General features: G+C 38.7%; 1 protein-coding gene across 5 annotated transcripts in view; it reads right to left on the reverse strand.

The window, feature by feature from the left end:
- Syne2 (spectrin repeat containing nuclear envelope protein 2) overlaps nucleotides 1-12,888 on the reverse strand; it is a 336,103-nt gene that overhangs the window by 195,678 nt on the left and 127,537 nt on the right. For all 5 annotated transcript variants that reach the window (XM_077109148.1, XM_077109147.1, XM_076850387.2 and 2 more), the window contains 9 exons: nucleotides 11,802-11,936; nucleotides 9,461-9,619; nucleotides 7,432-7,676; nucleotides 7,228-7,318; nucleotides 6,291-6,409; nucleotides 5,704-5,830; nucleotides 4,250-4,407; nucleotides 2,684-2,831; nucleotides 1,420-2,030 (listed from right to left, as the gene is read on the reverse strand). In XM_077109148.1, coding sequence (XP_076965263.1) covers nucleotides 1,420-2,030; nucleotides 2,684-2,831; nucleotides 4,250-4,407; nucleotides 5,704-5,830; nucleotides 6,291-6,409; nucleotides 7,228-7,318; nucleotides 7,432-7,676; nucleotides 9,461-9,619; nucleotides 11,802-11,936 — 1,793 coding nt within the window. The remainder of the gene's footprint in view (nucleotides 1-1,419; nucleotides 2,031-2,683; nucleotides 2,832-4,249; nucleotides 4,408-5,703; nucleotides 5,831-6,290; nucleotides 6,410-7,227; nucleotides 7,319-7,431; nucleotides 7,677-9,460; nucleotides 9,620-11,801; nucleotides 11,937-12,888) is intronic.

Below are 12,888 nucleotides of genomic sequence, written 5' to 3' on the forward strand. Positions count from 1 at the left end.
ACTGCTGCATTCCCAATACCTAAAACAGTACCTGGCACACCATACATATTTGCTCTACTAAGAGCTACATTAACAAAGTAATTTATTACTTATACACGTATGGTTTTTTATTTATACATTAATATTTATTACTAAAATCTATCATTATACTTTAAAAAATAATAACCGTATAATAATTAGTATAACACCGTCTTATGAACTGAGGTTCCCTAGAAAATCTCATGGGACTGAAGGCCGGGAAAATTTCCAGAGTAAAGAGCACACTTAGTTATACTGACTGATGAGGTTTGGATATAAGGTGTTCCCAAAAAGTTCATGAGTGAGCAATGCAGAAGTGTGATATGATTAGAATATGAGAGCTGTGACCTCATCGTGGATTAACCCATTTGGTGGATTAATAATTTGAAAGGATTACTGTGCTGCATGGTAAAACTGTAAGTAGGGAGGTCATGGCTAGAGAAAGCAGGTCCCTAGAAGGATGCCAGGGGGATTATCTATTTTGTTCCTTATTCCTCCTGCTCTCTTTCTGCTTCCTGCCTGTCATGAGCTGAGCATCCTTCTTTCCCCCGTCCTCTGCGGTGATGTTCCAGCATTACCTTGGGCCCAGTGCAATGGAGTCAGCTGACCTTGGACTGAGCCTCTAAAACCATGAACCCCAAATAAACTTGTCCTCCTCTAAATTGTTCTTGTCAGGGATCTGAGTCACACAGATGGAAAACTAATATGGTGACAGGTCAGCTGACGACCTCCATGAGACCACTGACCTTGAGAAACTAGAGAGAGTGTGGGAGATTTAAAAAGAAGAGGAAAGTGCCACAGAAGTGAGTCTTCCTAACATTTTAGCTTTCAGGACCTGGAGGACATCCTCTGAATGCCAGAATGAAAACAGCACATACGCAGAAGGCTGCAGTCTATACCAGTTCTGCTCAGTCTCCACAATTAACACCAATATTAGCTTTCCTCTTAACGGCCCCATGGCCTCCCTCTCAGTACCACCCTAATCCTACTGGAGGAAGAGGAGAAGACCAACTAGCCAAGGAAGGCATGTGCATCTTCCACCACTTCTCCCTTTCCTATCAGATGTGTGGGGTTTGCCAGTCTTCTGTCCTTAACAGAATTCCATAATAAGCACACAGAAGAGCAAGGGACTTTGAAGTAACACAGTCTTTTACACTATATTTACTTTGCCACTTCTCTCTCCAGAAGACACACCTCAAAGAGAAGAAAATTATCTAACATTCTGTAAAGGCATTATATCAAGAAAATGAAAGCTTGCTCACATGAAAAGGACTGAAAAGACCACCGAACACTGAACAGAGAGAGCAGGATGGAATAAAAACAGAAAGAAACAGAAGTATTTGTTTCACATAATAGATATTTGAAAAGTATCACCTTGGATGGAAACAGCATAGCCCTTACCGATGTTTTACGGCTGGAACAGTAGGATCCTTAAGACCAATTTTACCGATCTGATTTTGCATGTCTTGAATATTTTTAAAGAGTTCTGCATTTTTGGAAGTACAAGTCTCTACTAAATTGATTTCCTCAGCAAATGCTTCCTGTGTGTCACAGATACGTGTCTCGAATAACTTCATTGTTAGGGCATCAAGAAGTTTTTTACAGGAAGTGTCTTCACCTAGGTCTGCATCTTCAAAGCTTATATCAAGCATCTTCAAACGTTCATCCAAATGCCTAGCCTTGTCTCTCATCAGACGAATTTCTCTCTTGATATTTTTCACTGTCAAAGTATTTTCTGGGGCTACCGGTGCATCTGAAGCTGAAAGGTCGGTAACAAGATCAACAGAGAGCTTAACTGTTCTTACAGAATCTATAAACTCTCCCAGAGCTTTCAGGACCTCTTCGCTCATCCGCACCTTGTGGTTCATTTCTTCAAGTTGTGTTTTGCATTTCAGTATAATATTCTGGGTTGCATGTAGATCAAGTGGGTGTAAATCCTTTAATACAATGTTGCCAGGCTCTTCTAAACTGGTACATACTTTAATCTGTTTGGCTATGGAATCTTGGATATTCTAAAATAAAAAATTAAAAGCTAAGAAGACTGAGGCAGGAAAAAGAAAAACTGCATGTCAGAAACTAATCCTAATCATATGACTAGATTGGATCTAGAAAAAATACTTCTGATTTTAACCAAAGATGACAGTTTTATCATAAGGAAACATTTGAATTACAGTTGACCCAGCTGTTTCTTCTGCTGATACCCTTTCAAATTTTCCAAACCTCAAAAGAAAATAAGTAGACTAATCTATTGTGTCAAAGCAAGGAACTAGAGATGAAGAGTTGAGATATATATATTTTACAATCTGAAAAACAAAACAAATATCTTTGATTTAAGACAGGATCTGGAATAAGTAAACTGCCAATTGATTTAAGTCTGTGAGGCTAATGCAATATTTGGGAGATTCAGTCATTGAAGAAGGCATTCATAAAGAAGGCTTATTTTGAAATCAAAGAAAATGTCCTATTATTTAGTCCATGTTACCTACCTCCAAATGTGCAAGAAATTGGAAGTTTGAGAAATAAAGAACAAGTTCAAATCATTGACTTATATTCCATCATAGCTTATTCCAAATCTATACTAGGAGAAACAATTAAAAATTCATACATATCTACAAATCTCTGAAGAACTGATTATTTGATAAATATACTGTATGAAATTATGTACCCTCAAGTTTTGATAAATGCCATCAGTGTCCACGAGATGAAATTCCTGGATGGCCACTTGACAGGGAAATAGGTCTGAGCCACACAGGAAGAGTGACTCTTTCTCCACTGGTAATAAGACCTGCAGTGCCATCTCCAAAGACTCCACTCTGGATGAAAACATAAACCAGACATGAGGGAAAGAGCTGACAGCTATCCTATGAAAACACATTAACTCCATTATTTAACCAAGAACAGGAAATAGTTACCCTCCAAAATATAGTTAATGATATGTACAAATCATCATATGAAAACCCAAACCCACAGATCCAAAATGTAAAAAAAAAAAAAAAAAAAGAGTCATTTGCTATATTCAAGTATTCTTTTTTCCCCACTATGCATTCATCCATTGATTCAATCATTCCCCAAACCTTCATTTGGTAAGGGACACCAGACCTAGGTGAACTATGCTCCCATTGGCTGAGAGCAACTCCAAAATAGCAACTCTGCTATTTTGATATCATTATTAACGACTTCTCTGTGTCCTGATATCCAAGCATTCTAAATGGTTTAATAGATACCACACAGATGGAAATCTGTTAAACATACTACGCATTTCCTTCTCTTTGGAAATGCAAAAACTTGAATATACTTTGACTTGATGACTAAGAAAGCTCCTCATTACTTAATCATACTTATAGATGATTTATTATAAATCCATATTAAAAATATCATCCATATTAAAAATAGAGGAATATAGTGATGTTCAACAAATAGGCTCTTTTGATAAAGAACTGAAATGTGACTGTGGATAAATAACAGACTCTGAGCCTCAGTTGCTTCCTATGAAAAATGGGAATATGTACTGGGAACACAAATCCTATGTAAATGGGATAATAAAACACTCTCATTTTAGAAATGAAAAATCACTGGGCCTCAGAGGTTATGTGACCTAGCCAAATTCATGCCCAAGGAAAGACAGTGGGAAGAGCATGGCCTTTGGAACTACAAAGACGTACGTCTCTGGCTAGTGGTATGACTTGGTTACATTATTGAACTTCTTCAAGTATGTTTCCTTATCTGTAAAATGTCAATCCTAACTGTCATAGTTTGGATCTGAAAATTTCCCCCACAGGCCTATGAATTAATGCTTGATTCTCATCCTGGTGCTATTGGGAAGTGGTGGAACCTTTAGGATGACCTAGTGAAAATGAGTTTCATTAGGGGTGTGCCCTTGAGGGGTTACTGAGGCCCCAACCCCTTTGTGTCTCTCTTTTGTTTCTTGGCCACCAAGAAGTAAATAGGCCTCCTCTGCCCCAGACTCCTACCATGATGTACTGTGCTTCCACAGGCCCAAAGCAATAGGGCTGAGTAACCATTGACTGAAACTTTTTCCCTTCTTAAGCTAATTTATCTCGGGAATTTGTCACAGCAATAGAAAGCTTTCTGACACAACAATGCTAATCTCTCTTTTGGTTGTGATGACCAAATAAGATAACATTTTTAGCATAGTAATAGTCTTGCTTAACATTACTTTTAAAAGCTTTGGACTTATTAAATTCATGTTTAGTAGATCTCAGAATTATACCTGGTATTAAGAGACATTTGAAGCTCATTTTCTTTTTCCTTTAACCTGTCTCTCTCCTTAACTATAAGAGGCTTCTCCGTATCATTCATGAGACTTTCTAACTCCAATGAAGTGCTTTCAAACTCTTTCCAGCAAGCATTAGTTTCATTTTTTAAGACCTAGATAAAATACATAAGTTAATTTATCAATGAAAGGTTAATAGGCACAATTATAATATTCTTACAAAACGAGATATTTACCAACAGTGGGAGCAAGCACAATGTTTCGCATCAAAATGTGCCTTAAAATATTTTCCAACCAACTACAAATGAACTGTCCTGTGGGGAAGAGATATTAACTGTGCTCTCAGAAGACCCAGTCAATGAAGTGAAAGGAATAGACAATATGGATTTCAAAGGTCTCTCCCCTCCCCTAAGACAAATACACAGAACACAATTCAGAAAGACATATGTAAATGTAATAACAGATATGCTATCTCCTCTATCTACTAAATCTCTGTTACCTTCTAAACTGGAAGAAAATTGGAGTTAACCACAAACGTTTCTGCACACATAAGTGAATAAAATTAATTTATGGTTTATGATTAAACATTTATAAGTCTATACTATTCTTGTTTGCTCTCTCAGTTCTTCCCCACCAACAAAGGCAATACTTAAGAATCCTACTGAGGGACCAACAAAGTGACTGAGAGCTGGCATAATAAGAGGAAGAGAACTAGAAAATGGAGGTCAACCTTGTAGGGCCCACCTGTGAACCTTTCTTCACCTGTTGCAGGAGTTCCACCAGCTGGTATTCAAGATTACACTACAATTCACAGATGATCTCCAAAATAATTAAGATATTTATTTGCAGGGGTTACAATTTGTGTGAATACTTCTAACAGACTGTGTTTTCTGCCACATCTGAGCCAACTGCAACACCTTCTCTGAAGCCTTTCTAGGAATATGATTCATAATTTAAAGTGAAAACTCCCTCCACTGCCTGTCCCTCACTGCACAACATCCCACAGTCAACAGTTGGTTTACACTGCAGCAATTTTAGACAATGTGACAATTTGGTTGAGAAGATGAACAACTGAAATGAATATTTAGTTGCTAGTTCACTAATTTTGGAACAGCACGTAAGTAGGTTGAAATTGCCCTTAAACACACTGTTTTTGACCAATTCATTGAAAGCTCCAACTACAGTCAAAAATTTTATGAGCCATAATATCTGGAGTGTAAGATTAAAGCAGAAGCAATAAATCAAGACCCTGAACAAAGTCTTTCCTGATGTAATTCCTGAAAACAAATCATTTTACAGAATAGGGTGACATTGAAAATGCAATCCAACAAACAGGTCTTTGGAAACACCTTGCTTATGTGACCTCAACAAAAATAGTGCCATCCATACTCATGGTGGTATTGTTTGTATTAAAAGACAATAACCAGAGAAATCATATTTGTGGGTGTTACCTGTAAATCTGTTAGTTTATTCTGCAGATTAGCACTACTCATTTCCTTTTCACAAGAGAAATCAGAAGTAATCCTGAATTTGTTGTTTTGCAGATGTAGTTCAAGAATCTCTTTGTGTGTATCATACCTGGGGGGAAAAATTAAATGCAACATTACTTAATTTTATTTTATTATTATTATTATTAGTAGTAGTAGTAGTACCACTGGGGATTGAACTCAAGGGCACTCAACCACTGAGCCACATCCCTAGCCCTATTTCATATTTATTTAGAGACAGGGTCTCACTGAGTTGCTTAGAACCTCACCTTTGCTGAGGCTGGTTTTAAACTCGCCATCCTTCTGCCTCAACCGCCCAAGCCACTGGGATAACAGGTGTACACCACCATGCCTGGCAATATTACTTAACTTTTAAAAATCGAAGCAAAAATTTTTTAAGTTACTGTCATTTGTGCATGAGGAAATTCCAAGGAAGTCCTGTTTAAGTTAGTGGACCGTATGCAAAAATTACAACTAAAGAATCATTTTTTTTTACATGTTCTCAATGAAAGATTTTTGGTGGACTTTCCAGTTGTTTAAAAAGAGGTTACCTCTTTTGCAATCTATTTTTAGATGCACTGTGATCTTCTTCCGGCTGCTCCATAATGCTTTCTTGTTGTTGGAGTTTTAACTCTGATGTCAGGCTAAAATTCTCAACAGGTTCCACTGCCTAAGCAAATATGTAAAACATGAGTAACACAATATCTTAAACACACTTAAGTATTTGGAAAGCTAAATGTTTTATGCTCAAAGAAGTATCATTGATCTTTTAATATCCCAAATCAGGAAAAATACAATTTCTCTGAGATTTCTCAGCTCAGAAAAAAGTCCTCCCATAGGATAGAGGAGAAGTATTAGCCTTCTAATCGCTTCTTATCACTGAATGAATGCTACCAGCCTCTAAATGTTGTTTCTGACTGAGACCACATGGCCACAGTCAAAAGCAAACAGAAGCCTGCGATACAGAAGCAGACTTTTCAAAACAAATGTTACCTCGTTTTTTCCCTACATCTTCTATATGATCTTCCCTACGATCTTCCATACATGCCAACTTATCTAACTTGAAGAATTCAGAAAATTCAATTCTCAAGGAAAATGAAACAAATTACAATGAGAAGACAAATGATAAATGAACTAGTTCATTTCAATGAAATAGAAGCATCTGTGCAGACCAAGCTCACTCTCTTCCTCAACAGCAATGGACCAATGGACACAGATGACCTCGCTTCACAGTGACTCAAAGTGGCCTCTGCTAGGAACAGTTGGTTGCATCCTCACAGCTAGATTAAGTTGTGCTCACTACAGCTTTGGTGCACTGCATTCTAATTCTTGAAAAGCAGTCTTCCTTGCATTTGGTAAGTGGGGATTCTTAGTTGATGAAAACAATCAGATCATTAAACCAAAGCTTAATTAATGAGAAGTGGATTATTTTATATTTTGCTTTTTACAATGAGTTTACTTCTACAACAGATTATCCACATTTAACACCTTTTCAGTCGACAGCTGATTATCTGGTTTGGCAAATGGCACCTCACTGTGGAAACCCTTTCCGCCATTCTCAGCTGTGGTCACAGTTTCCCTAGGAAGGAATTGAGACTGGGTATTACAACAGAGTGAGAAAAATGGAACCCAAAAGAGAATGAATAACTCTCGGTGCCATCTGATTATGCAAAAGGCTTCGTTCAGTTTTACCCCAAAGCCTGGCTACTCTTCGGAAGTTCTAACTCGTCTTTTGATGTGCCCCCCACAGGGGCCAGCAGAGTCACATGGATCTCAGAAGCACATTTCAGAAGTCTTTCTATCTTTTGCTCATAATCTTTGAGCACTCTCTGCACTTCTTGCTGATGTTCCTGCGAAGTCAGCTCTTCACACAGCGCCTTCAGGACATCCACATGGTGATGGAGCTGACACACAATGACTTCCTTAGAAAAGCAGGCCTAACGGATGGAATGAAAGAGAGATGGGTATGCACAATCATTCCACAAGGATCAGAAACTCACAGATGTGTGTGACTTTAACAACATGTTCTTTCACAGTCCAGCTACTGTGGGCTCTGTATGATAACAGGCACTGGGAAAAAGATAAGAAAGTCAGCCCTACAGGAATCTGCAACTCAGAAACAAGACATTAATTAGCACATAGTGTCAAGTACTGTGAGAGAGACACTCCCTGCCTTAAGAAGTCATGGAAAAGCCAATTGGGAGGCTGAGGCAGGAGGATCTCGAGTTCAAACCCAGCTCAGCAACTCAGTGAGGCCCTAAGCAACTCAGTAAGATGCTGCCTCTAACAAGATATTTTTAAAGGGGTGGGGGCTGGGGTTGTGGCTCAGTGGTTAAGCAACCCTGGGTTCCAGCCCTGGTACCAATAAAAAAGGAGTCATGAAAGTCTGCCTCACAACCATGTGAGCTGCATGAGGAAGGAATAAAGACGCACTAAGTACCAGGGGAGGGCACAGGAGGAAGGACACTACAGGAGTGTTCTGGGGCCAGAGGGTACAAAACTGAGTGGGCTTCTAAGGAGTCTGGAGTTGTCCTGGGGGGGGGTCACAGGGAGCCAGCAAAATATGATCTGTGGCTCAAAAGGCTAATTCTGGTGGTGCTTATCAAAGGTGATGCAGTCATGTTACTGAGAAAATACGCTGCTACCATGGCAACTCTGATGGGAAGGAAGGGAAGGAGAGGCTGTTCTCAAGGGGACCATGTGGAATTTGGCCTCTGACAAAGACGTGAGTGGGAAGAAGGGGAAAGCAGAGGAAGGGCGCTCTGGGACAGCAACACCTTTCATAACCAAGATGCAGAACAGAGGAGAGGAGCAAAAGTTGGAGAGTACTGGTTCAGTAGTGGACAAGCTGATTTGAGGTCCCTTAAGAGCACTAGTGATACCTTCCAGTCAGAAATACAGTATTGTATGAAACTGTCACAGTGACAGCTATTAATTTATATAATTAATATGAGTTGGTATTTATGATTAAAAAAAGAAAAAAATGTATAGCATGGAGCTCAGAGGAAAGGATTCCACTGGAGATAAAGACCTAGGTATTTTCATTGCAAAGAAGGCAGTTATAACCCCTGAAAGCATGAAAGCGCCCAGAAGAAGAATGAAATTAGCCAAAAAATGGAGGGCCTCCAACATATCCTGCAAAAACCCAAAACAGGAATAGAAGAAAAAAGGGAAATTTCTAAAGAGCACTAAAAAGGACTCCCCACCCCTGCCTAAAGTCCAGTCTGTGCAACAGAGACTGATATTGGGAGAACCGCAACAGCAAACTGTTAAAAAAATAAATGAAAAGAGGGGGTCAGTACTATCAAATTCGTAAAAGCAACCCAACAGGATAGAAACCAAAAAGATCACCAGATCTGCCTCGATTTGCTTTATATTGTGATATGCCCATTTTCACAAAAGCTGCACTTCTGGGGACACCATGTCCTGAAAAAAGCATCTGCAGGGACTTCAGCAACAGCAGACACAGTTGTGACCAAAGTCTCAGAACAGGGGACAAAATGGAGGCATATCAAGGGAAATCATGAAATAAGAACTCAATGCTGGATTTTTTCACTTCTAAAAACTAAAAAGTACAGGCTGCAGTTAGCACTTGAGTCATGTAACAGGGGATATAAGGGCTGAAGTTATTTGCAGAGTAGATTTAATCCTGGCCACATACAATGATTTAGGATAAACCACAAAAGGATGACAAGATTTCAGTGGAAATAGGTAGTTTTACCTCATGTTCTTTGATGAGTCCCTTGGTCTTTCCTCTACGAATAAGTTTCTTTTCTTTATTTATTTGCTTTTCAAGCTTGGAAATGTTGTCGTTAAGTTTTCCTTTCTCAATATCTATTTTTAGTTGCTGAATATACAAAGAAATTTCTTGATGAAGAGACTGCAAATGACAAAAGGACATATTAATCATAGGAACAGAATACTTGAAAACTATTTGTAGTGACAAAAATATTTACAGTAACAAAAAGAGATAGAACTTAAACTACATTCTGACTCATCTGTGTATCTTTGGGAGAATGTTTTAAAAACCCATAAACATATTTTTTTCTTCCTGACAACTAAAATTGTTTTTCTATTTTTTTTCCCTAACAACTGAAAATGTGTTTTAGCTGTGAAAGACGCTGTTAAAAGAAAGAAAGACAAGCTACAGACTGGGAGAAAATACATGCAAAACACATATCTAAGCCTAAGGAGACATAACAAAAAACGCTATGTGTATACTGGATGGAATCCTGAAACAGACAAAACAAACATTAGGCAGAAACTGTGGAAATCTTAATAAAGTACAAACTTTAGTCAATCATATGTATCAATAATAACCCATTAATTATAACCACATACTGTAATAATACGTTAATAAGAAAGGAACCCCGGTGTGGAGCCTACCGGAACTCTCTGAACCATGTCTGCAATAATTCTTTTTTTTTAGTTGTAGGTGGACACAATATCTTTAATTCATTTTCTGTGATGCTGAGGATCGAACCCAATGCCTCACGCATGCTAGGCAAGTACTCTACCTCTGAGCCACAATCCCAACCCACCCCCACCACAATTCTTCAAATCTAAAACCATTCTAATCTGGGTGCCGTGGCATGTAATCCTAGTGGCTCGGGAAGCTGAGACAGGAGGATCGCATGTTCAAAACCAGCCTCAGCAAAAAGTGAGGTGCTAAGCAACTCAGTGAGAGACTGTCTCTAAATAAAATACAAAATAGGGCTGGGGATGTGTCTCAGTGATTGAGTCCCTTTGAGTTTCATCCCTGTACAAAAAAAAAAAAAAAAATCTAAAACTATTCTAAAATAAAAGTTTATTTTAAAATATGCTGTAGAAGCTGGGAGTGGTCTATAATCCCAGTTACTTGCAAAGCTGAGGAAGGAAGATTGTGACTTCAAGGAAAGCCTGGGCAATATAGCAAGAACCTGGCTCAAAAAGAAATAAATCAAATCAAATGTGTTTTAGGAAAACCTTTCACAGTAGCTATTCAATTCAGTTACATAAACATATATACAGTCCTTCCTTGGTATCCACATGGGACTGATTCCATCCCTTCCTCCACCATAGATATCAAAATCTGAGGATGCTTAATTCCCTTATATAAAATGATGTCATATCTGCATCCTCCCATGTGCTGTAAGTCATTTCTAGATTACTTATGATGCCTAATACAATGTAAGTGCTATGTAAATAGTCGTGATGCTGTTATTACCTAAAGAATAATGAAAAAAAAAAAAAGGCTGTACATGTTTGGATAGGTGCAGTTGTTCTTCTCAAATATTTCTGACCCATGGTTGGTTGAATCCAGGGGTGAAGAATCGACTGCACAGGTTAAATGTATACACATCCATTTGTAACATTAATCACTATTTATTGAACACAATCTCTATGGCAGATTCTTTATATAAATCTTGGCAATAATCCTGCCAAGTAGATCATGTTTTTCTCATTTTTTCAGCAAAGTTCCTAAGAATTGAAAAACTTATCTAGGATCATATCTTCTGAATCCAGGTTTGTCTGCCACCGACACCTATGCTGATTTCACTATGAAACTCTGTGCAAGGACATATTAATGTACCGTCTCAGTCAGGATCCAACCAGGAAACCAGAAAACACTCTAAATATTTAACTCTGGAAATACGAATGCCAGAAATTGATTACACTAAAGCTCAAATGGGACAGTCAGGCAATTCAGAGATGAGCAACTGCAGGAAGCTGCTACCTCTGCAGGTTATAGGCTTCTGTGGTACCCAGGGAGGAGAGACATCCATCAGATGCTGGAGCCACAGGGTCCAGAGTGGAAGAAGACATTGCTGCTGCCAGAGGCCATGCCCAAGAGAAGGACAGGAAGAACTCCTTCACACTCTCCCTTTCCTCTGCTCCAGGTGCTCTCTAATCTTTTAATAGTGTGGTCAAAGGCAGACAAGAATAGAAGGCAGCAGATGCAGAGCCCAGGACCAGCACCTGTAGGAGCCAGTCCATTTGCAATATGCAGTAGATAGGGGAACCCCAGGAATGACCAATGACACAGAGACCCAGGACTAACAGAAGTATATGCAGGTCCTCACCTCCCATTTGGCACAGGCCTCCCTCCTCTTCTCTTCCAAAGACAGCTTTACATCCTCAGGAACATTAAGTTTCAGTTCTTCAACAGCTTTCAAATACTTAGCCAGACTATTAGTATTAAAAATTTTCAGTGCTTCCTAAAAAAAGAAAGTGTAAACAAGAACATGTAAGCCTCCTTATACTGCCAAATTCTGAAGCAATTTTTTTGTAGATTTTTAACAGATAGAACCAGAAGGGACTCTTGATGACTATCTGAAGATTTATAGGAGACCCCCTTTGGTAAATTAAGGTAGATACACCCTTTTGGATCTCTTGAATTCTCTTGAAAAAGAAACAAAAATATTTATCATTCAAATGTAGTTAGATGTTCAAGACCCAGACCTTTTGCATTTCTTAAAACTTTTTGAAAAGAATAAAAAAATTATTATGCAAATGTAGTTCCACACTTGATAACTTCAGGATATTCCAAATGAATTCTGCTGCTCCTTTGAAAAATAACTAAAGACTTGTTGAACAAAATAATGAGGCAATACTGGTATGGTGGTGCACATCTGTAATCCCAGCAGCTCGGGAGGCTGAGGCAGGAGGATCATGAGTTCAAAGCCAGCCTCAGCAAAGGTGAGGTGGTAAGCAACTCAGTGAGACCCTGTCTCTAAATAAAATACACAATAGGGCTGGGGATGTGGCTCAGTGGTTAAGTGACACTGAGTTCAATCCCTGGTATCTCCCACCCACACCCCAAAAATGAGGTCTTGGCATTGTTTTCTCTGAAGTTTTAATGTATTGAGTAGACAACCTTACTTCATAAGTAATACAGGAGGAAGAATATAACGGTATTAAGAGAGATTAACATTGCAGTAAGACAAAATTTATAGTAGGATTTATATGGCAATTATTTAATATTGAGCATAAATATTATGATGCTGAAAGAAGCCAACATTACCTTGTCATCAGGTCAAACTTTTGCCTGGGGCCTACCACATGGGCAGTCCTGCCCCAGGGAAGGAGTGGCAGTCAACAAGGATGGGGACAGCCTTGCCTGAAATGTACCTGCTCCTTTCCTGACATACTCTAGGACACCAGAAACCT

Source organism: Callospermophilus lateralis, chromosome 3 (assembly GCF_048772815.1).
Source record: "Callospermophilus lateralis isolate mCalLat2 chromosome 3, mCalLat2.hap1, whole genome shotgun sequence".
Taxonomy (NCBI): Eukaryota; Metazoa; Chordata; class Mammalia; order Rodentia; family Sciuridae; genus Callospermophilus; species Callospermophilus lateralis.